This window comes from Chlorocebus sabaeus, chromosome 22 (assembly GCF_047675955.1).
Source record: "Chlorocebus sabaeus isolate Y175 chromosome 22, mChlSab1.0.hap1, whole genome shotgun sequence".
Lineage (NCBI taxonomy): Eukaryota > Metazoa > Chordata > Mammalia > Primates > Cercopithecidae > Chlorocebus > Chlorocebus sabaeus.
In genome coordinates this window covers 95,216,384-95,239,734 of record NC_132925.1, presented here as the reverse complement: position 1 = coordinate 95,239,734, position 23,351 = coordinate 95,216,384, and the positions used below count along the sequence as shown (strand labels likewise).

The 23,351-nt window shown below is 42.0% G+C and overlaps 1 protein-coding gene across 7 annotated transcripts in view; it reads left to right on the top strand.

Moving 5' to 3' along the window:
* Window positions 1–5,559: 5,559 nt before the first annotated feature.
* Window positions 5,560–23,351, top strand: part of ZNF660 (zinc finger protein 660) — a 36,864-nt gene continuing 19,072 nt past the window's right edge. Inside the window, exons 1-5 of one of the 7 annotated variants that reach the window (XM_073010293.1) lie at window positions 5,615–5,755; window positions 6,881–6,989; window positions 7,947–8,068; window positions 11,486–11,629; window positions 13,557–20,250. In XM_073010293.1, coding sequence (XP_072866394.1) covers window positions 14,786–15,781 — 996 coding nt within the window. In that variant the 5' untranslated portion in view covers window positions 5,615–5,755; window positions 6,881–6,989; window positions 7,947–8,068; window positions 11,486–11,629; window positions 13,557–14,785 and the 3' untranslated portion in view covers window positions 15,782–20,250. Of the gene's footprint in view, window positions 5,756–5,965; window positions 6,196–6,880; window positions 6,990–7,946; window positions 8,069–11,485; window positions 20,251–23,351 lie in introns of those variants that run through there. The other 6 variants (XM_073010292.1, XM_073010291.1, XR_012090652.1 and 3 more) reach the window with 6 other exon arrangements.

Below are 23,351 nucleotides of genomic sequence, written 5' to 3'. Positions count from 1 at the left end.
CAGGAGGCTGAGGCAGGAGTATTGCCCGAGCCTGGGAGGTCATGGCTCCAGTGAGCTATCATTGCACCACTGCACTCCAGCCTGGGCAACAGAGCGAGACTCCATCTCAAAAAAAAAAAAAAAAAAAAAAAAAAAATCTGCATGTCCACCACTTTGTTAGGTGTGTAACTGTGGGAAAATCACCTAGCTTCCTTGTGTCTCAGCTCTTCCATCTATAAAGTGGAGCTACTTCATAGCGTTGCAAGGATTAAATTAGTATGTGTAAGGTACTTAAAACAGTGCTTGGCACCTAGTATATACTGTAATAAATATTATATTAAAGTTTTATTAGGAATAGTTGCTAAGTTCTATCAAGTTATAAAAATCTAAAAGTTCCCAAATAATTGAATTTTCTTGTATTCCTGGGATAAATCTATTTATTTATTTATTTATTTATTTATTTAGAGACAGAGTTTCGCTCTTGTTGCCCAGGCTGGAGTGCAATGGCACGATCTTGGCTCACTGCAACCTCCGCCTCCAAGGTTCAAGCGATTCTCCTGCCTCAGCCTCCTGAGTAGCTGGGATTACAGGCATGTGCCATCATGCCAGGCTAGTTTTGTATTTTTAGTAGAGACAGGGTTTCTCCATGTTGGTCAGGCTGGTCTCGAATTCCCAACCTCAGGTGATCCAACCACCTCGGCCTCACAAGGTGCTGGGATTACCAGCGTGAGCCACTGCGCCTGGCCTTTTTTTTTTTTTTAAGTTCAGAAGTAGATTCAATGTGCCAATGTTTTGCTGGCTGTGCAAAATGAATTTGGAAGTTTTTTTTCTTTTATTACGCTGGAAGAGTGTGTGTAATATAGCAGTTATTCCTTGAAGGCTAGCTAGAAATGACACATCATATATACATACTTTTTTTACTGGTGTTTGGATGTGTCAGGGTAGAGGGACTTATTTTAGCATCCTCGCAGATTTTTTTCAATGGTTTTGTTCTTCAGGTTTTCTACTTCTGTGTAAATTTTTCTAATATATATCTGGAAATCATATTTACTATTCTGTCAAACATTGGCATAAAGTTACACCTAGTATTCTGTAAGATTATTTTCCTCTGTTCTGTATATGTAATTAGACCTCCTTTTCCATATATAGTCATTCCTCCGTATCCACAGGGAATTGGTTCCAGGATGCCCCTACCTCGGATATTGAAGCCCTCAGATGCTCCCTTACAGTCAGCCCTCCATATCCTCAGAATATGTGGATGCAGAACCCACAAATACAGGGGGCCAACTATATAATGTTTTACATTTTGGTTTACTTTCAGTTTTGTTTGTTTGTTTGTTTGTTTACTTTCAGGATTACTGAAGGCAGTGCATTTTGTTTCTCTTTTTGAATTTCAGTTTTTTTGAATTTTTTTTCATATGTTCTTTTACTGCCTTAAGTTGCCGAGGCTTTGCATTGCCTTCACATGCATTTGCTTTTTCCTCATTAGTGAATGATGAATGCAGTCTTAATATTTGTCTGCAAATAGGGAAAGTGGATTTCCTTTTACATTCCAAGTAGGTGCTGTTAAAACTGTCCCTTTAGATCTGAAGCTAGAAGGCTAGTTGTAAATTTACGTAACTATGCACTTCAGCAGTAGAAAAGCAGCTTCACATTTTGCTAAGCTGTTTGAAAATTTTTCACTCAGGGCCAGCATTTATATCTAGCTTTCTTTTTGGCTCAGCCTCCAGGCTAGTTATCCAGCGGAGCCTCCTTCCAAGTTCTCTGTCTCATTGGAAATAGCTTGGTTGTGAAAGAACTGAATGTGGAAAACCCTTCAGTCACAAGTCATTACTCCACATTGGAAACAAAATCTTTTTTTTTTTTTTTTTTAAGTGACAGGGTCTCACTCTCACCCATTCTGGAGTGCAGTGGTGTGATCATGGCTTATTGCAACCTCAACTTCCTAGGTTCAAGGGATCTTTGCACCTCAGCCTCCTGAGTAGTTAGGACTACAGGCACATATCACCACACCTGGCTAATTTTAAAAATTTTTTATAGAGACAGGAGTCTTACTATGTTGCCTAGCCTAGACTTGAACCCCTGGCCTTAAGCAACCCTCCTGCTTTGGTCTCCCAAAGTGCTGGGATTACAGGTGTGAGCCACCATGCCCAGCCCAGATAACCCATTCTTAAGATATGTGAAAAACCATTCCGTTGTAGCAAACATCATACACAAGAGACTTTGTCTGACATCAGATAAATCATATGGGTTAGAGAAATTTTTGGTTTTTAGAGGTCAAGAAATCATTCATCATGAGCTTCCATATTTTGCACATATTTCTAAAAAATATTCCTGAAGTGGAAAAGTTTTGTTATACAACACATAGTTTCTGGTACATGAGGGAACCCACGAGAAAGGGTATCAGTAAACAGTGTTACAGAACTTCCAATTTAATATATATATATTTTTTAGTCAAACAGAATTCAAACCCAGGAGACAGTTTAGGTGGTCAGACATGGTAAAGGTGCTAGGAGTGGTATACTTACCCACTTATCTCTTAAACATGCAATGAAAATATTCTACAGCCAAACCCTTATCATAAACTCCAGCTCTGGTCATTCAGCTTCTGAATCCAGTAGGAAAGGTCAAGAGATGGTGGATGCTAACAAGTGATTGAGTACTGTTCCATGTTCAGAGACAGTTCTGTCAAGGTGTTGACCTTTTTCTGGAGTACTACAAAGCAAGCATTCCTGAAAACCTCTAGGGGTTAGGGACAGATTGTGAATTTGTCCATTGTGAATATGCACATGGTGGCACTATAAAAAAATTGAAAGTAAATCCCCTATCCCTAACATCAGGTCATGTTCTGCCCTGATGGGGACCAGTAGAATTTGCCATAGTTGGGTACAGGAAGGTGTTATGATTACAGCTGGCTCAAGAAACACCTAGTGGTGCTAGTACTTGATCCAGAATAGGACATTTTAGATTTATTATTCACCAAACCATAACAGTCCTCCACTGATATATGCACAGGGTCACTTTACCCAGGTGGATGCCAAGTAGGGTGAGATGCAGACTCCCTTTTAAGGCATGTGAGTGCTTTACGTGAAAACACAATAGGAGAGCAATGTATGATGGCCCACCTTTCTGGCCTATGGGTATTTCTGAAATTATACCTGGTTAAGAATTGTCAACTGACTAAAATCACAATGTTTTTTCCCCTATGATGGCACAGTCCACAAACTTAAAAAGGCCTGATCAGCTAGATGTTTATTTCATTTACCCAAATGAGTTAGAATTTCTTTGGCAGATAGATGTCATAATAAAGATGGCAATTGCTGAGTATTTAGGCAATTATGACACACAAAAAATACCCTGATTTCTGAGCAGTGACATTATACTTGATTGAATGAATAGATTTTTGTAGGAAAAAGTATGCTTGTGGATAAGAGCAATAGAAGCTGGATACAGGCAGGCTGGAATCTATTTTTAACATATATTCTAGTGACCCTTATGTTCTCTAAAATTTGAGAATGACTGGACTAGAATTTTGGGAGTAATCATTCCTCCCTGGGACCAGATGTGGGGTTAGCAGCTTGAATCAGAATGAATGGTCCCACCCACCTAAAGAGTAGGTAAAAGGGAAGAATAAGTAAGTTAAAGATCACAGTTCCCTTAATGTACATGAATATTCTTGTGTGCATGAATATTCTTGTGTGTGTGCGCGTGCGTGCGTGCGTGCGTGCGTGTGTGTGTGTATGACTGAGTTTTGCTCTTGTCACCCAGGCTGGAGTACAATGGCGCGGTCTTGGCTTACTTCAATCTCCGGCTCCCGAGTTCAAGTGATTCTCCTGCCTCAGGCTCCCGAGTAGCTGGGATTACAGGCACCTGCCACCAGGCCCAGCTAATTTTTGTATTTTTTAGTAGAGACAAGGTTTCACCATGTTGGCCAGGCTGGTCTCAAACTCCTGACTTCAGGTGATCCACCCGCCTTGGCCTCCCAAAGCGGTGGGATTACAGGCGTGAGTCACCACACCTAGCCTATTCTTTTTAAGTTTCTTGATGTAGTGGCAATAGTCTTGTGCTTTTCAGCACAGTGTCCTGAGTTCTACATCCCACATCAACTGAGGGTGTGAACTTGTGGAGGACTCATGTCCGAATCTCTTTTTCAATCTCTATACAATGTGGTGGAGTTGTGCCACCTACATGAGCCAATGGAGAAGAAAGCTCCTGGTATACTTTAAGTATTCAACAATATTAAATATTAAATATTTGTCAATTGATGAAGTACCTCAAAAGCTTGATTCTCAGACTCCTTCTTAGATAAATCATTCCCTAGATTGTCTCATCCTGTCCTGACAACTTCCAATTTTACATCTTTAGCTGTGATCTCTTCATGGAACTCCAGACTCCTATTCCAACTGCTTGTTTGGCATTTCCTCTTGGATGTTTAATTGGCATCTTTACCTTAACACATCCAAAACAATACTACTAATCCCTCTCCCTAAACCTGTTCCTTTCAAGCTACTCCATTTCTAAAAGACCATCCCATGCTAGTTGCTCAGATCAATAACCATGGAGTCATCAGTAACGAACATTCAATTTATTAGCAAATCATGCAGGCCATGCCTTCAAAATATATGCAGAACCATTTCTCCCTACCTCCATCACTTCTAAGCCTGTCCAAGCCACTATCATTCCTCATCTGGAATATTGTAATGGCCTCTTAATTTCCCTGCTTCTACTCTTACCCACCTTCAGACCGTTTTCAACAGGACAGCCAATGCAAACTAAAAATATAAGTCAAAGAGCAAAACTCATGCAAGGTTTATGTTAGAATGGCTAAGGACAGACAGCAAAGAATTCACAGAATTTATAGTAACAGGCTTCTTGGCTTCTTTCATGTCTCATAGCTTACACGTCTTTGAATATGTGGTAAGGGGAAAAAAGTTAGATCATGTCATTCCTCTGCCCCCAAGCCCTCCAACTGTTATGCAGAGCAAATCCAAAGCCCTTATCATAGTCTACAAGGTCCTAATGCGCACCTCTCCACCCGACTCCTGATTAAAGAATTTGCTTCTAATAGCCCACTATGGGAATACTCTTTCCCCAGATAGCCACATGCTTCAATGGCCCACTTCTGTCTCTGCCCTCCCTGTCATCTATAAAATAGTCCCACCACAATCTCCCTCTCTCCCCTTACTACTACGTTCTGCATATTTATTTATCATTGTCTCCTTTGACTTGAATGTAAACCCAATGGGGCAGAGAGTTCATTTTCTTCACTACGGTATCCGCAGCGCTTGGAACAGTGAGTGACATAGTAGGCACCCAAAACATCTTTTCATATGCTGCCAATAAACCATAGCTGATCCTGGCTTTGAGGCTGAATGACCCAGATTTGTGGAAGGAAAGATGACCTCTCTGCTCAGCAACCGGAGCTGGGGGTGTAACTTCAGGGAGTCTCAGCCTGGCCACCCAGTTGCTCGGTCTCTTTCCGCCCCAAGCAAGCACCCTGCCCAGCTTCCACCCTTTCCAGGGCCCTCCTCACATTGGCTGAAGTCGCCAAGCCCTTTCATCCAATGATAGGGCAAAGCCCGGAAGGGAGGCAGGGCCAGAACGCCGGCCGACCGCGCGGGGCTGCTGAGGGGTGGGGGGACTCCAACCCGCGGGCACAGAGATGTGGAAACCTCATGAAGCCTAGAAGGGCCGGAGGGAGAGGCTGGGAGTTAGCTAGGAGTTGCTGACGCAGTTCCTTCTGCGCTTTGTTCAAGATGTGGGTCTGGCGCTTTCGGTGAGGGGTGCTCTACAGCCTGACGTGGGGGGTCGGGCCGGGTCCTGGGAGCTTGTGGGAGACGCAGGCCGGGAGGCCAGGGATCCTCTGCGGCTGCCCACTTCTGAGATGGGCGCGGCTGCCCACTTCTGAGATGGGCGCGGCAGCCAAAGGGTCGTTGTGGGCCTCCCCCTTCTCTCGTTCACTGCTGCCGCTTTGTCTCGAGTCTAGTCTCCGACTCCTCGTAGCTGCTCGCTTGGACCAGGCTGGCCGTGGTGACAGCGCTGTGTCGTCCCCGCTCCTAAGCAGTGGGCTCTCCGGGTAACAGCGGTCGAGTCCTGCCTAGGCTCTCAGAGGACTCCAGAGCCCCTGAATATTTGACTCACATCACCAGTCCAATATCCCTCCCGTTACCAGTGAGGAACCTGGGGCCCAGAGAGGAGAACGGAGTCTTGCCCAAGGTTACTCATTCATTCATTCATTCGTTCAACAAATATTTATTGAGCACTAACCTAGTAGTGTGCTAGGTCCTGGAGTTATGGTTGTGTACGGGGCAGAACTAAATTCTAGTAGGGGAGAAATGGAACAAGCTTGAAGGGTTAGAAGCAGGGTCTGGGGATCTGGAGGGGGAAACACAAAACATATTTGAGGCTTAGTAATCCCAAGAAATGGGTAAACAGAAAAAAAGAAACATGCTTTTTGTAGTGCTCTTTTAAAGCCTTGTTTCTTTCTGTCTTCCTAAAGACACTTGACTCAGCAAAGTTCTCTCTCTCATCCCCCTTGTGCAGACTTTCTGTGGAAAGCTGGATTGCAAAGAAGTTCTCCACTGCACTGTATTTTGCAGTTAGATGAGAATATGGAAGCTTTTAGATATCAATGGAGTGGGTGAAAAGGGGAGGCTGTGGTGTGATGGAATTAGGATTTCCTGGAGACACAGAAGGCTTTTTAATCACTCACTAGCTATAGGACCCTGGGCAAGTCGTTCAATCCCTGGGAACTTCATTCCCTCATCTTTACACTGGAAATGATCCTTCTTACTGCCCACAGTTCTATAGGAAGGGAAGTTACCCAAAGATGGGACACTGCCCTGAGTGTCCACTTGGAGTTCAGGTCTCAGAGAACTCAGTCATTTATATCTGTTTACAGTGACTCAAGACCCTCTTAGGAACTTCTTCACTGAACTCAAGGAGGAGATCAGGCAAGATCTGTGCTGGGCAGATCCTTTGGATTGAGGTTGCTGTGCACAGGAATATGGGTGAGTCATTCCATTCTCTCCTGGGCAGGTGAGGCCTAGATTGTGAAGTTGGTCTGGGCACAGGAATCCTGCTTGTGGGCACCGGGGTTGAAAGGGAGATTTTCTCAGTGGTTATTTGTCAAATAGGAGAAAGGCACTGAAGTGGGCAGGGGGCCTCTGGACCTTGAGGAGTAGAGTTTTGTTTGAGATGGGAATAAGGGTGATGTAGTAGAACTCAAAATTGGGTGTCATGGGACTTGGATTTGAGTCCCAGTTTTCCTCTAATTTCCAAGTTTTCCTTCCGTGCATTTGGATGTAAGACTGGGTAGATTGGGAGGTGCCTTCCAGCTCTGACATACTGAGAGTCTCTGAATAGTGGGACCAGGTCAGTCTCTTAGGGAATTTAGTCCCTGGGATGGCTCTGTTGAGACAGAATTACCAAGAATGCAAACACACCATTATGGTGTTTCCCAGATAATATGAAGCACAACAAGGACAAACATGTAGAGGAGGGATGGTAGTAGTGATATGTGAATTTGGCTCTCAGCATCCCTAGGTGCACTCCAGGTGTTAGATAGAATCTTAAACTTGTTTAATTTACCATTTTAAATCAAACAACGCTGACTGAGCCGTCTTTGTGTCAGACACTGTGTGGTAGCTACAGGCAAATCTCACGGGATCTGCTATCTGAGGGTGTAGAGCTTAATGTATGCGTGTGAGGAATGACACAGACATACACACAAGCAATTCCAGTATAAGGCAAACTCTATATTATAGATTTGTTGTGGCATTTTTTTGGAATACAGAAATTTTTATGTGTCAGATATATCAGCTTTTTCACATGGTGTTAGCCTTTGTTTTATGCTTGAGGCTTAGGCCTTTCCCTGAGATCAAGTGGTCCCTTGATATTTTCTTCTAATTGTTTTTTTTCTTTCAGTGTTTACATTTCACTTATCCATGCCTTGAATTCATTTTCAGGTATTCCCTCTTATTCCTTACTCCATTGCACCTAATCAATAACCAAGGACCATATAACCATTGCTTAGAGGGACTTGAACAGGCAGATGATGCTGGTGAATTTAAAGGAAGACAGCCTCCAAGTAAAGCCTCTCTCTCTCTCTCTCTCTCTCTCTCTCTCTCTCTCTCTCTCTCTCTCTCTCTCTGTCTCTCTCAGTAGGAGTCTACCCTTTATGTATTTGTCACAACCTGATATGGATGGTGGTCCTAGGATTAGAAAACTTACCTACCAGTCTCAGAGATTTGTGGGTTAGAAATCTGCAGGGCCTTATCAGTCCTCATACATTCACTGGCTATCTGAGATTTTGCTTTTCTGTACAATTGTACAGATACCCCTAGTGTCCTACTGGCCCATGACCTCATGTTTCCCTCCAAACTTCCCCAGCCAAGACCCTACTTCCTTAGTACCTAGGAATTCTTCCAGGATGTCTGAGGGAATTTCCTATTCAATCAGGCAGAAGGGAGCAAACGGGTTTCTTTTTGATCAAACTCTCCTCATTTGGCCTTCTTTGATCTCCTGTCTGGTCCTGCTTCCTCCTCAGCTCCTCTATCACCACCCTGGGCTTTCTCACAATGCATTACTGTGCATTTCTCTTTCTCCCTACCTGCCCCTTTGTGTTAGGTTTTTCTTATGTTGCTATAAAGAAATACCAGCCGAGTGGGTGGCTCACGCCTGCAACCCCAGCACTTTGGGAGGCTGAGGCGGGCAGATCACCTGAGGTTGGGGGTTCAAGACCAGCCTGACCAACGTGAAGAAACCCTGTCTCTACTAAAAATACAAAAAATTAGCTGGGCGTGGTGGCGCATGCCTGTAATCCCAGCTACTCAGGAGGCTGAGGCAGGAGAATCACTTGAACCCAGGAGGCAGAGGTTGTGGTGAGCCAAGATCACACCATTGCACTCCAGCCTGGGCAACAAGAGCGAAACTTCGTCTCAGAAAAAAAAAGAAAAAGAAATACCTGCGACTGGGTAAATTGGTAAAGAAAAGAGTTTAAATTGATTCACGGTTCTGCAGACTGTACAGGAAGCATGGTGCCAGCATCTGTTCAGTTTCTGGGGAGGCCTCACGAAGCTTTTATGCATAGTGGAGAGTGAAATGGGAGGAGGCAGAGCATGGTGAGAGTAGGAGCAAGAGCAAGGCGGAGGGATACCACACACTTTTAAACAACATGATCTCACGAGAACTCACTCACTATCACAAGGGCAGAACCAAGAGGATGGCAATAAGCCATTCATGAGAAATCTACCCACATGATCCAGTCACCTCCCAACAGGCCCCACCTCCAACATAGAAGATTACATTTCACTGTGAGATTTGGAGGGAACATCTAAATGATATCACTCTTCTAACCCAAATCCCTTTCTCAGTAAGATTATCTGTTTTTTATTTTTTTAATGTATTTATTTATTTTGAGACAAGGTCTCACTGTCTGCCAGGCTGGAGTGTGGTGGCGTGATCATGGCTCACTGCAGCCTCAACCTCCCTCAGCCTCCCAAGTAGCTGGGACCACAGGCATGTGCCACCACACCTGGCTCACTTTTTAACATTTTTTTACCCAGGCTGATCAAACACCTGGGCTCAGGCAGACCTCCCACCTCACCCTACCAGAGTGCTGGGATTATAGAAGTGAGCCAGTGTGCTCAGCCCTCAGTAAGTTTATACATTTTCATGACTTCCTCTGTCCTTTCTGTCTTATCATTCTCAAATTTGCCTTCGTGATATATTCCTCTTCCCCTTGTCTAAAATGTTTCTGTGTGTCCCTATCTTGCTTAGTGACGCTACCATTCTTGGTATTCAGACATGGATCTGATGACCTTGGATTGTTTCCTTCAGTCCATCCTCTGTATTCAAAGGATATATGGATGTGTGCGTTATACATGTGGATGCGTTCCTGAAAATAGCTAGACTTCATTGTTCTCTGTTCTCTCATCTTGGATTAGGGTCTTGCTATCTTCTTCATTTGTTCATTCATTCAAAAACATGTATTGTGTACCTACAACACGCCAGACCCTCCACCCGTACTGCATTCCTAGTGTTGTCTCCTAATTCATTTCCCTTCCTTTTTTCTTTTTAACCCCCTCTAATCCATCTGGGCTAATCTTCCTAAAGAGTTCTTTTGCTAATTTCACTTTTGGGTAGGGTAATGCAAAATTTATTGTCCAAACAGGGATACTTTTGTGAGTTAAGTGGGCCACTATTAAATATGCAGGGATAGTAGGCTTAAGCTACCTCTATTCTGGGAAAACCAGGATGTATGATTGCCCTACTTGACATCTCTTGGATTCTTTACTTTCTATTTCCCTCAATTTACTCCCCATGGGTTATCCCAGCTGCCTCTCTCCTCTGTTTTCCATTTCATTAAGCTGAGAGAAACGTGAATGTTCTGGGAGGTGGTAGGAGAGGAACTGTGGGAACTAGGGGAAGTGCATGGTAATGCTTGAAAAACTATATTGTTAAGTGAGAAAAAGAAGGAAAATAACAAGAGTGGAAAATAGCAAGGTAGAAAAAAGAATATAGAATGGAGAAAGAAAATTAAGGATAGATTTCACTCTTCTGTTTAGAACCGGTTTCCCTTTGACCATCAGTTTATATCCATATTTTTCATCTTGTAATTTCAGTATTCTGGTTGGACTCACTTCAGGCAGCTTGATTCTTTCTTAATTTGTTCATTCCAACAACAAGTGTTAAGCACTTACCATGTGCCTGGGACTATTGTAGTGCTAGGAATACAGGGTAAGCAGGGTGGACAAAATCCCTGCCTACGTGAAGCTTATATAATATTATGATCTCCCATTTATTTTCATGTATATAAATTCTGTGCCTTTTTATTTTTATTTATTTATTTATTTATTTTGAGAAAACACTGCTTATTCTCCAGGGCTCAGCCTAAATTCTGCCTTTTTAAAATGCTTTTCTCCATCATTCCATGCCTTGGTAATTGCTCCCTCCCTCCCCTAGTCCCCTTCATCTCCTGCTTGCATAAATTGTAAATTTGAATTTGCTTTCTTATTGTTTTGCCATACTACTCCATTGTAAGCTCTTTAAAGGGAGTTATTTCATGCTTGTATTAGTCTGTTTGGGTTACCATAACAAAATGCCATAAACCAAGTGGCTTAAACAACAGAAACTTATTTTCTCACGGTTCTGGAGCCTAGAAGTGTGAGATCCATGTGCCTCGCCATTTCGGTTTCTGGTAGAGGGCTCTCATTCTGGCTTGTAGCTGGCCATCTTTTTGCTATGTATTCTCATGGCCTTTGTGTGCATGTGTATGGAGAGAGAGAGAGCATGTGAGAGAGCTTTTTTGTGTTTCTTTTTATAAACTCACTAATTTTGATGGATCAGGGCCCACCCTTATGACCTCATGTAACCTTAATTATCTCCTTAGAGGCCCCATCTCCAAATACAGTCACATTGGGGATTAGAGCTTTAATATGCAAATGTTAGGGGGACACAAACATTCAGTCCATAACAATGCTTCTTTAAATTTTCCCTGTGTTAGACCCAGAACAGGGATATATACAGAGTAGTGTACTCATTAGTTATGAGTTTAAGAAATGTATGAAGAAAAGAGAAGTTCCAGAGAAGATTAGAAATTGAAAAGAAATTCAGAAAAAACTATCAACTTTCTCACAGAACTTTGTAGGTGAGTTCACTTGTTCTCCTGCTCTGCATTGCAGTCTCCTGGCTTTGCACTGTTTTCTCCACTTGCTTCATTCTTTATGATTAGGAGAAGTAGCAGCAGCTGAATGTGTGTGAGCCCAGGATCCTGGCAAGAATCCACCCTCCCTCACCATTCTCTCATCCTATCCCTCATATCTTGGGCATGAGTTTGTGTGTATGTGCCTGTGAATAGAATCCGTGGCCACCTGCACTTCTGAGATGTGAACTTGAATATGTGCAGTTATCTTTTTGCCAATCTCGAGTACCACCATTTGCTATTTCCCTTCTCCAGAAAGTGTGACTCCATTTATCAGAAAGCTATGGGACAATGGGAATTGGTCAAACTTTTTTTTTTTTTTTTGAGACAAAGTCTTGCTCTTTTGCCTAGGCTGAAGTGCAGTGGCATAATCAGGGCTCACTGCAGCCTGGACCTCCTGGGCTCAAGCAATCCTCCCACCTCAGCCCCCTGAGTAACTGAGACTACAGGTGCACACCACCATGCCTAACTAATTTTTAAATTTTTTGTAGAGGTGTAGTCTCCCTGTCTTACCCTGGCTGGTCTCAAACTTTTGAGCCCAAGCAATTCTCCCATCTCAGCCTTGCAAAGTACTGGAATTACAGATGTGTGCCACCGTGCTCAGCCCATCAAACTTTTTTGAATAGCAACAAGCAATACTGCACAACAGTTGCACTTCTTCTGACCCAATTAACTCATTTGTAGAACTTTTGTCCTAGGAATATATTTTAATAGGAAGGAAATTTTGTGTGTATAAAGAGATTACGATAGCATTATTGATAGTAGTTAACTTCAAGGAACAACAGAAATGTCCAACACTAGCAAAATGGAAGGAAATTACAAGGAATTCACTGATCATATGAAGATTAAATAGCAATGTGGAAAAATATGCATCAAAATTAAGTGGAGGCCGGGCGCAGTGGCTCACGCCTGTAATCCCAGCACTTTGGGAGGCCGAGGCAGGCGGATTACCTGAGTTCAGGAGTTCAAGACCAACCTGGCCAACATGGCAAAACCCCATTTCTACTTGAAAAATACAAAAACTAGCCAGGTGCGGTGGCAGATGCCTGTAATCCCAGCTACTCAGGAGGCTGAGGCAGGGAGAGTTGCTTGAACCCAGGAAGTGGAGGTTGTAGTGAGCTGAGATTGCACCACTGCACTCTAGCCTGGGTGACAGAGCGAGACTCCGTCTCAAAAAAAAAAAAAAAAAAAAAAAAAAAGCGAGGCAGTGATTAGGGAGATGTTGATCAAAGGATACAAAACTTCTATTAGGAGGAATAATTTCAGGAAATCTATTGTATAACATGGTAATTATAGTTAATATCAACATATTTAGACTTGAAAAGTGCTAAGAGAGATTTTAAATGTTCTTACCACGAAAAAATAATAAGTATGTGAAGTAATGGATATGTTAATTAGCTTGATTTACCTGTTCCACGTGTAAACATTTATCAAAACATGTTGTATGCCATAAATATATAGGTACTTTTTTTATCAACTAAAAAATAAATAAATGAACTGCAAGAAGTAGGATGCGAAATAGTATCTACCATATATTTAAATTGTCTGACAATATATATATGGGCAAGTCTATAAAGGACCATAGTAAAGAAAATAGTCATGTGTTAGTATCATGTAGTTATCTTTTTGCTTATTTTACATCCCAACTCCCTCTAAGGTCTGCCATGGTTACCTGTATGTCCAGAGTTTCACATCAAACCAGTTGGGAAATCCCTGCTTATTCTGATATTTGGTTTCATGTATTGGCATCTCTTGGTTATGCTGCCCCTACTCTGATGCTTTTGCCATCCTTAAATACTTTACTATTATGCCATGCAAGGTCCTATCAGAGTTTCGTCTGCCATGCTTTAACTAACCTTCTTTCCCAATTTAGACTCTCAGATTCACCCCTTAAGTAGTCTCAGTCTGTCAGAGTGACAGCATGGTGAAAAGCAGACAGACTAAACTTGCATATAAAACTGGATCCAGCTACAGGCCAGCCCCTGTGAAGTAGGCTGTGATGTGACTAGGCTCAATATTGGAAGAATTGTGTCACCACTTAACAAGATAGGCCTTACATGCAAGGATGTAAACTGGGATCTAGTACCTGGACCTTGAGCAAAAGGTAAGTAAGTACAACCTACTTACAACCTAAGATAGAATCCTAGTTGCTATTCTATAAAACCATTTTGAGCACCTTTTACATATGAACTACAGTATCACTAGTACTAGGGGAATAGGTTAGCAAGAACTAAAAGCGAAACTGATCTAAAGTTCAGTCATCTTTCAGTTCACTTTTTCTAGGGCCAGATTATAGTTGAGCCTGCCATTAGGAGTTAGATGGCTCTGAGCTGGGCGCAGTGGCTCACGCCTGTAATCCCAGCACTTTGGGAGGCTGAGGCAGGTGGATTGCCTGAGGTCAGGAGTTCAAGACAGCCTGGCCAACATAGTGAAACCACATCTCTACTAAAAATACAAAAAATTACCTGGGCATGGTGGCGGGCGCCTGTAATCCCAGCTACTAGGGAGGCTGAGGCAGGAGAATCGCTTTAACCTGGGAAGCGGAGGTTGCAGTGAGCCGAGATCGGGCCATTGCACTCTAGCCGGGGGCAACAAGAGCAAAACTCCATCTCAAAAGAAAAAAAAAAAAAAGCAGCTAGATGGCTCCAATTCAGGGAGTAGAAGATGAGGCAGGAAGGAACTAGGGTGGATTTTATACGATTCATTGCTTATTCTGATCCTGGACCTATTGGGCTCCCCTCAGCCCTGGCTTTCCATAAGCCTTTACATTGGCTTCTATGTTTAACTTCATTTTTGTCATCTTTTTGATCTGTTCCCCTGCCCTTGAACACTTAACCCTTCCATATGTCTACCACATCTGGTCCGTGGATAGTTCTCCTTCCTCTGGTACAGAGAATAGGTGACATGTGCAATTTCTGTTTCTCCTGTCAGATGGTGAAACTGGGACTGAGGCGGAGTTAATTCCAAAGCATCATTCCTGAAAAGTACATACTTTCAAGAGAATTCCACAGAGACGTTGCCCAGGAAGTCAAAATTTAGAAGGCTCCTCTGAAGGGAAAGAGAAGACTAGAGAGGACACTGGTATGTTCCAAGCAGGAGAAAATGAGGAGAAAAACAAGAAATTTCAAACATAAGACAGTTAAAGACAATAAAGTACTCACAGAAGGGAGTGACCAAGAATCTGAAAAAGACAATAGTCAGTGCTATGACCCTGCAACAAACAAGAGAGTTCAGGCTGAAAAGAGACAGTATGTATGTACTGAGTGTGGGAAAGCCTTTAGTCAGAGTGCAAACCTCACGGTACATGAGCGAATCCACACGGGAGAGAAACCCTATAAGTGTAAGGAGTGTGGAAAAGCCTTCAGCCATAGCTCTAACCTTGTTGTTCATCGGAGAATCCACACTGGACTGAAGCCCTATACATGCAGTGAATGTGGAAAATCTTTCAGTGGAAAGTCACATCTTATTCGGCACCAGGGAATCCACAGTGGGGAGAAAACGTATGAATGTAAAGAGTGTGGGAAAGCCTTTAGTCGGAGTTCAGGCCTTATATCACATCACAGAGTTCACACTGGGGAGAAGCCCTATACTTGCATTGAGTGTGGGAAAGCCTTTAGCCGTAGTTCAAACCTTACTCAACATCGGCAAATGCACAGAGGAAAAAAAGTTTACAAATGTAAGGAGTGTGGGAAAACATGTGGTTCAAATACAAAGATTATGGACCATCAGAGAATTCACACTGGGGAGAAGCCTTATGAATGTGATGAGTGTGGAAAAGCTTTCATCTTAAGGAAAACCCTTAATGAACACCAGAGACTTCATCGTAGAGAGAAACCTTACAAATGTAATGAGTGTGGGAAGGCTTTTACTTCTAATCGAAACCTTGTTGATCATCAGAGAGTTCACACTGGAGAGAAACCCTATAAATGTAATGAATGTGGGAAAACCTTCAGGCAGACTTCTCAAGTTATTCTACACTTGAGAACCCACACTAAGGAGAAACCCTATAAATGTAGTGAGTGTGGGAAAGCCTATCGGTATAGCTCACAGCTTATTCAACACCAGAGAAAACATAGTGAGGAGAAAGAAACCTTGTAGGTAACAAATATTGTGGGTAGTAGGGCTGACTGCTGCTTTTCTAAAAAGTGGTTCTTTAGTATCAACTTTTTAAGTCTACTTCTAAGAATCATACAGGGAAAATAATTAGAAGTAGGCAAAGATTAATGAAAGGGATGTTCATGTCAGCATCATATATGACTGAAAGAAGAAAACCAGATTTTCAGCATTACAAGGTTGAAATGAATGATGAGCTATCCGTGTGATGGTTCTGCAGCCATTATAAACATTTTTAAAGACAATTTAATGCTATGGAGAAATGATTTGGATAAGATGGAAGATAAAACGATGACATACAATCCAAAATTAAAAAAAATATTTATGCATAGGAAAAACTGGGAAGGAAGTAAACCAAAATGTTAACAGTGATCATCTCTGGGTAATAGGATTATAGGTGACTTCTATTTTCTTCTGTGTACTTTTCTATGCTTTTTAGATTTTCTACATGAGAATATACTAATTTTATATTCAAGAAAAAAAGCACAGTATTTTTTAAATGCAATGAAGACATGCTCATTTTCACTCAGCAGTGTTATGAAAGGCACATAGTATATAGAGCCCGAAGCCCTGGGATTACGCCCTGACATTGGCATTTAGCAGCAGTGGAACCGCAAGCAAGTCCCTTCCTTTTAGAGCATGTTTCCTGTTTAGTAAAATCATAAACACCAATCCTTTGTCTTTTTTAGTTTTAAGACAAGCTGACGTTAGAGTTGTCAACAAAATATATAATAACACTGTTAGGTTAAAAGAACACAGCAAAAATTCACTGAACCCTCCTTTCCCACAGTTGTGGAAGGATCTGCAGATGATGGAAAACAACCTAGGCTTCATCTTTTCAATATATGTCTAGACAACCAGAAAAAACTGAAATTGAAACAATTGTAGACTCAAAAACATTAGATACATATAAAACTAGTGGGAGACACTGCCTTCACATGGTATAGAGAGCTGAAAGGCTAAAAGAACAAACTTTGGAGTTGGAGAGATCCATGTTCTAACCCCAGTTCTGCCATGAACTAGCTTATCAGTTTTGGACAAGTCACTTAACTGCTCTGAGCCTCAGACCTGTGTGTAAAAAAGGAATAATTACCTACCTTACAAGGTTGTTGTAAGGATTAAGTGAGTAATGCATGAAATATGTGGTAAGCCAGACAGATGGTAAATGATAAAATCTTAAGTATAGGACATTGGAGCAGTGTTTCTAAACACTTTAGGGAGAGTGATTAAAGAGAATTTTTGTGTAAGGTAGTACTTGGGATATTTTCAGATGTAATGAACGGAATACCAAGTACTAGCAGCCTAGACCTTAAGAACATTGATTGATTGCTTAAGGGGAAATCTAGAGGTAAGCAGTGCTATGTTTGGTTTGGCAGCTCAGCACTTCATCAAACTTCTCTCTTAACTCCATAATTTTCAGCATATTGATTTTCATTTTTTCATAACCTCATGATGGCAAGACAGTGGCCACAACTGCATCTTGCCTTCACACAACTCCTTCAAATTGGGAAGTGGAAAAGGAGCTGAGGCGTTCTCATCTGGTTTGTTCCTTCTGTCACTGAGAAAAATCACCCTGAAGAAGGGAGGGAGGGGTGTTGAGCAATCAGTACAACAGATGTTTTCTATCTTCCTCTGCCTTTCTTTATGACCAGCCCTCCTTGAAGGTCTCAGCCTATCTTCCACCAATATTTAAAACATTTTAAATGCTTAGCTCAAAGTCAATCTGGAATACTTAGAATCTCCCTATTTTTAACCCAGCCATTCCTCTGGGTATACAGTGAATCCCTAAGCCCACTGCTGTCTGTCTTATGCACATAGTGAATTATTGTTTGGGGAATTTTTGATAATACATTATTTAGTCCTCCCACTACAATACAAGAAAATTGGGTGTCAGTGAAGTTAGGTGACTGGCCACTAAGTTGTCAGAGCCAGGATTTGAGCTCAGATCTGACTTTGAAATTCATGCTTTCTTCATTATACCAAAGTGCCTCTGCCCACCATGGTGGTTCTGTAATGCGAGTGGGAGACCAGTTGGCATTTTCCCGGGTAGCTGCCTCTATGAAAGGTGATTGTATCTAACAATTATTTGACCATGGTTTTATAGGGAAGATGCTATCAGTGTTCTGTGAATGAGATTTATGGCCTATCTCTGTACCTCGTAATTTAGTTTTAAGGCATATATATTTCTTTTTGCTGTTACTGGAAAGAAAGAAGTGAAGGGTGAAGGTCGTATATTTGTATTAAAAAAATTACTTACTTTGTCCTATTTTGATAGGATAGTGGTTTGCACATAATTTGTGATATAATAGTCCTTTGTGTGGTCATTGCAAGCAGGGTTTGGAGGGCCTGGGACAGATTTGCAGCATTCATGGGACAAACCTGGTATATCATTCCTGAGCAGAATTGTTGATGCTTTATATATTGCTGAGCAGATATTCTCTGACCAAAACATTTTTTCATCACCAGGTCATAGTGCCTAAAACTTTCTTTAGATAGGCTTTCTTTTTTGTCTTAGAAGACTTTATGATCTTCAACAGTATATATCTTCAAGGAAGGATATGATGCCATCTCATACCTAGAGATCTGAATATAGGAGAGCTTTATATTTCTTGCCCCAGGCAAGTGAGGATTATAGTCCCTTGAGGAGGCCATCACCCATCTTCTAGGCTAATACCTGCCTTGAGCTGTGGGAATAAACATTTGACAACAGGTCCCTGCATCCTTTCAGATAAACATTCTGCTATAATTTGAACTGATCACTCACCTTTCTCTAGGAGTCTCCCAGGGCTACCAACTTTTACCTCAGTCAGAATTTAGGCATGCAGCTCTTACCATCCTTTCAAGCCCTTTCATAATACCCTCTGGAAACCAGGAACTGTCTCTTTGAATGTGTTTTTTTGTTTGTTTGTTTGTTTTGAGACAGAATCTCGCACTGTCGCCCATGCTGGAGTGCAGTGGTGCGATCTTAGCTCTCAGCTCACTGCAACCTCCAGCTCCCAGGTTCAAGCAATTCTCCTGCCTCAGCCTTCCGAGTAGCTGAGATTACAGGCACCTGCCACCACGCCTGGCTAATTTTGTATTTTTAGTAGAGATAGGGTTTCACCGTGTTGGCCAGGCTGATCTTGAACTCCTGAACTCAGGAGATCTGCCTTCCTCGGCCTCCCAAAGTGCTGGGATTACAGGTGTGAACCACCGCGCCTGGCTTTATTTATTTATTTATTTATTTATTTATTTATTTATTTATTTATTTATGAGATTGACTTTTGCTCTTGTCGCCCAGGCCGGAGTGCAATGGCACGATCTTGGCTCACTGCAACCTCTGCCTCCTGGGTTCAAGCGGTTCTCCTGCCTCAGCCTCCCGAGTAGCTGTGATTACACGTGCCTGCCACCACACCTGGCTAATTTTTTGTATTTTTAGTAGATACGGGGTTTCACCATGTTGGTCAGGCTGGTCTTGAATGAATGTGTTTTCTTCACATTCTTGTTCCAATGGAAACCTGGCTGTTCCCCAAGGGCAGTCCTTAGTCTGCATTCCTCAGTTGCTAGTTTATGTGTCTCTCAAGTCATGTACCTCTCTGTACTGCCATTTCTTCTCTCTTCATCTTAGCTCTAATCAGTCCTGCTTGCATACACCTGTAGTCCTAGGTACTCAGGAGGCTGAGGTGGGAGGATCACTTGAGCCCAGGAGTTCATTGTTACAGTGAGCTATGATCATGACTCTGCACTGCAGCCTAGGCCACGGAGCAAGACTCTGTCTCAAAAACAGAACAAAGCAAAACAAAAAAACCACAAAAACCCAACCCAGTGCTTTTGAAATACACATCACTAAACTACTGTGTATTGCTCATTCTTGTTATTTGGTTTCTTGTCTACTCACATTTATTCACTTATGATTTTAGTACCCTGAATATCCTGAGGAATATAAAGAGGCAATAATTTTAGCCACAGACATCCTGGTTATATAGAATTGCTCCTGTGTAGAATCAAAATATATATGCTCTTTTTAGTTGAGAGGAAAATACGAAAATCTCATTTTATATAGCCTTGATTAGAGGGCAATATGTAAGACAAAGAATTCTGCTTAGAGAGGAAAGTGTCGCCCTGGACTTAGAAATCTTTTTTCATGGATGGTATGTCCTGTGTTAGGCCTTACTTGGAAGAAAATTGAAGTAAAAAACAGCTTTAAGTAGCTGAGTAATTAGGATTAATTAGTAGCTGTTGAATCTAAATCCCTTAAGACTAAATTTCATTGCGGCTCTGTACCCTCAGCAAGACTTCCTTTCTTGATTGTTTTTCCCTTTAATATAAAATTTAAAAGAAGCCCATATTGTCAAGTTGTTTTTAGTCACTAGACTGTCTTTAATAGCCTCTGATGTTACAAAACTGGAGTCATGAAATTGTTTTCACAGGAAATAGTGATAATTCCTTCAATAAACATCTGCTATTCTTACAAATATCACTCATTTTTTTTTTCTTTTTGCTTACTTTCTTTGTTCAGAGTGGGAAAAAAATAGTTCAATCTGCTTTTCTTTAAGTAGCTATATTAGGGTTCTTTCTCCAGAAGGATGGAATAAATAGGATGTATGTATATATAAAAGGAATTTTACTAGGGAGAATTGGCTTAAGGCAAAGTCCCACCATAGACCATCTGCAAGCTGCAAAAGAGAGAAGCTGGTAGTGTGGCTCAGTCCCAGTCTGAAAGCCTCAAAACCAAGGAAACTAAAGTGTAGCCTCAGTCTGAGGCCAGAGGCCCTAGAACCTCTAGGAGGCTGCTGGTGCAAGTCCCACAGTCCAAAGACCGAAGAACCTAGAATGTCTAAAGGCAGGAAGAGAGGAAGCAAAGCCCTTGGCATGGGAAGAGACAGGAGACCCAGCAAGCTTCTCATCCCCCTTCTTGTGCCTGCTTTCTTCTAGCTGTGCTGGCAGCTGACTAGGTGGTGCCCACTGACATTGAGGGTGGGTCTTCCTCTCCCAGTCCACTGACTGAAATGTCATCCTTTTCTGTCATCACAGACACTCAAAGAAACAGTGCTTCCACAGCCATCTAGGCATCTCAGAATCCAGTCAAGTTGACACCTAATATTAACCATCATAGTGGCTGTTTTTAGAATAAAGAAGTGATTCTGGCTGGTTTCTCATTCAAACACTACAAGAAGTTTGTAATTTTCAGACTAGTAATACATAAGTAAGCACTCTAGTTATTAGAAATTTTCCTTCTGTTATTTTTTGAGAGGGCTATGTGCCATACCCTCTCTCTGGCCACATACGTGCTTCATACCCCCACTACTATGCAGACCTCAGATGGCTGTGTAAAAACCAGCCATGTTCTCTGAAGTCCCTCTCTGCTCCAGAAGGTAGGTTTGAGAGGGTAAAAAAGAGATGGCAGACTCCTTTCTGTGCAGCATAGTTACAGGACCTGACTAGTTCCCACTCCTCCCTCTGATTATTTCAAATCCAGATGGCACAATTTGACTGTATGGATTACAGATATATAAAGGCTGTAACCAGTCTCCGAAACCAAGGCTAGTGGACTCCAAGTTTGGGATTCACAAGAGGTACTTTTATACCTACAGATAAATTTCCCGGGCCCACCAAATGAGCATATCTATAGTGGGGCCTTGGAATTTATATAAAATGAAACTTTGCAATGGGGATCAGAGAAAATTTTCCATTAGGAGCCTTGAGATTTTTTCTTTTTCTTTTTTGTAGAGAAGGAATCTCACTATGTTGCCTTGCCCAGGCTGATCTTGAGCTCCTGACCTCAAGCAATCCTCCCACCTTGGTCTCCCAAAGTACTGAGATTACAGGTGTGAGCCACTGTGTCCAGCCCAGGAGCCTTGACTCTTTACATGACTGTTTTTAAACTGATTATCCATTTTCCTTTGGAAGAACAGAAGACTCTTCCCACAGAAGATTTGTGACAAATTACAAAATTATTGAGACTTATACCAAAGTTTGTACAATCATATGACAAATTAGCAGTTAACTGAGTCAGAAAGAAAATGCTGTCACATTTGCAGTTAGTTTAACCACAGAATTTAGCATGTTTTTAAAAAGTAGAATAGGCCAGATGTGGTGGCTTACGCCTGTAATCCCAGCACGTTGGGAGGCCAAGGCAGGTGGATCACTTGAAGTCAGGAGTTTGAGACCAGCCTGGCTAACATGGTGAAACCCCGTTTACTAAAAAAGTACAAAAATTAGCTGGGCGTGGTGGCGCATGCCTGTAATCCCGGCTACTTGGGAGCCTGAGGCAGGAGAATCACTTGAACCTGAGAGGCAGAGGTTGCAGTGAGCAGAGATTGTGCCACTGCACTCCAGCCTGGGTGATAGAGACTCCATCTCAATAAATAAATAAATAAGAATAAAATAACATGGCAAGCTGGGTATTCATAAAGCCCTTTGGCTACAAGCACACAGAAATGCTGAATAAAATTTAAACATCCTTTTGAAGTATATTCAAGAAAGTGAAATAAATCCTTAGAGCCAGAAATGAAGATGAAATGGAAGTTAGAAAGGTAAGTGTGTGGATGGTGTCTTTGGTTGCCAAGAAGCAGTTTGGTGATTTGATATCCAATGGACTTGAATTTTATCAGCCATGCAAGAAGAGGATTTGAGTCCTTGGGCTTGCAAGAGGTGGAAAGTTGGAACTGAGTTCTCCACAAGAAGCCCAGATATTTACAGGGCTACACCCTCAGTGAAGGTATGCATTAGAAAAAAGCCAGCAGCAATGCAAGACAGCAAGGAGGATTGTGGGATTTGTCCTGGGCTTTAAGTGGGTGAGGTAGATTAAAGCTGAGGATAGTTCCCGGAGAAGGCTGACATTTGAGGGCTTTTGGCCTGCCCCTCTGAAGAGGAATCCAGACAGTGTGGCACAATGCCTTCTGCACAGAACATGTTGTAATTAAGATAGAAGTTAAATTAAAATACATTTGGAAATTAATGCATTTCTAAATAATTCCTGAAGAAGAAAACTTAATTTAAAAAAGGGGAAATACTTAGACATGAAGAAAACTGAAGGACAGTCTTCTATTTCTGGTCATAGAAGAGTTACAGGAACCGGAATTACACTCCTGCTTGAAATAATCCCAAATAAAATAGATGAAATAATGACTTTTAAGACATTGGGCATCAACAACGAAATATGATCATCTCTGATAGATGGGAAACAAATGAGATAAGCCCTACAAATGTCCTAACTTACTGTCCTGAGAGAGTTACCAGACAGCTGCACAGGGATGGGAGACCCAGGTGTAGCTGTCTGATGAAATTCCTGAGTTGAAGAGACAGCTGAGAATCTAAGGAGACCAAGGCAGATAGAGTTCACAAGACAGAATTCTGGAGGAGAGGGACCTGCACAGAGAATTCTGAGGATCTGTGAAGGGTCCCCTAGGATACTTAGCAGAGTACTGATTAGCATATGAGGAAAAGTTATCCGAGACCAAAGAAAGAACGATCCCAAAGGATTAGAGGGAATGGTGCCAGGCATAGAAACATGGCCAGGAATAGTGTCTCTTCTCACAAACTGGACTGAAAACACTGCATTGCTTTGTGCATT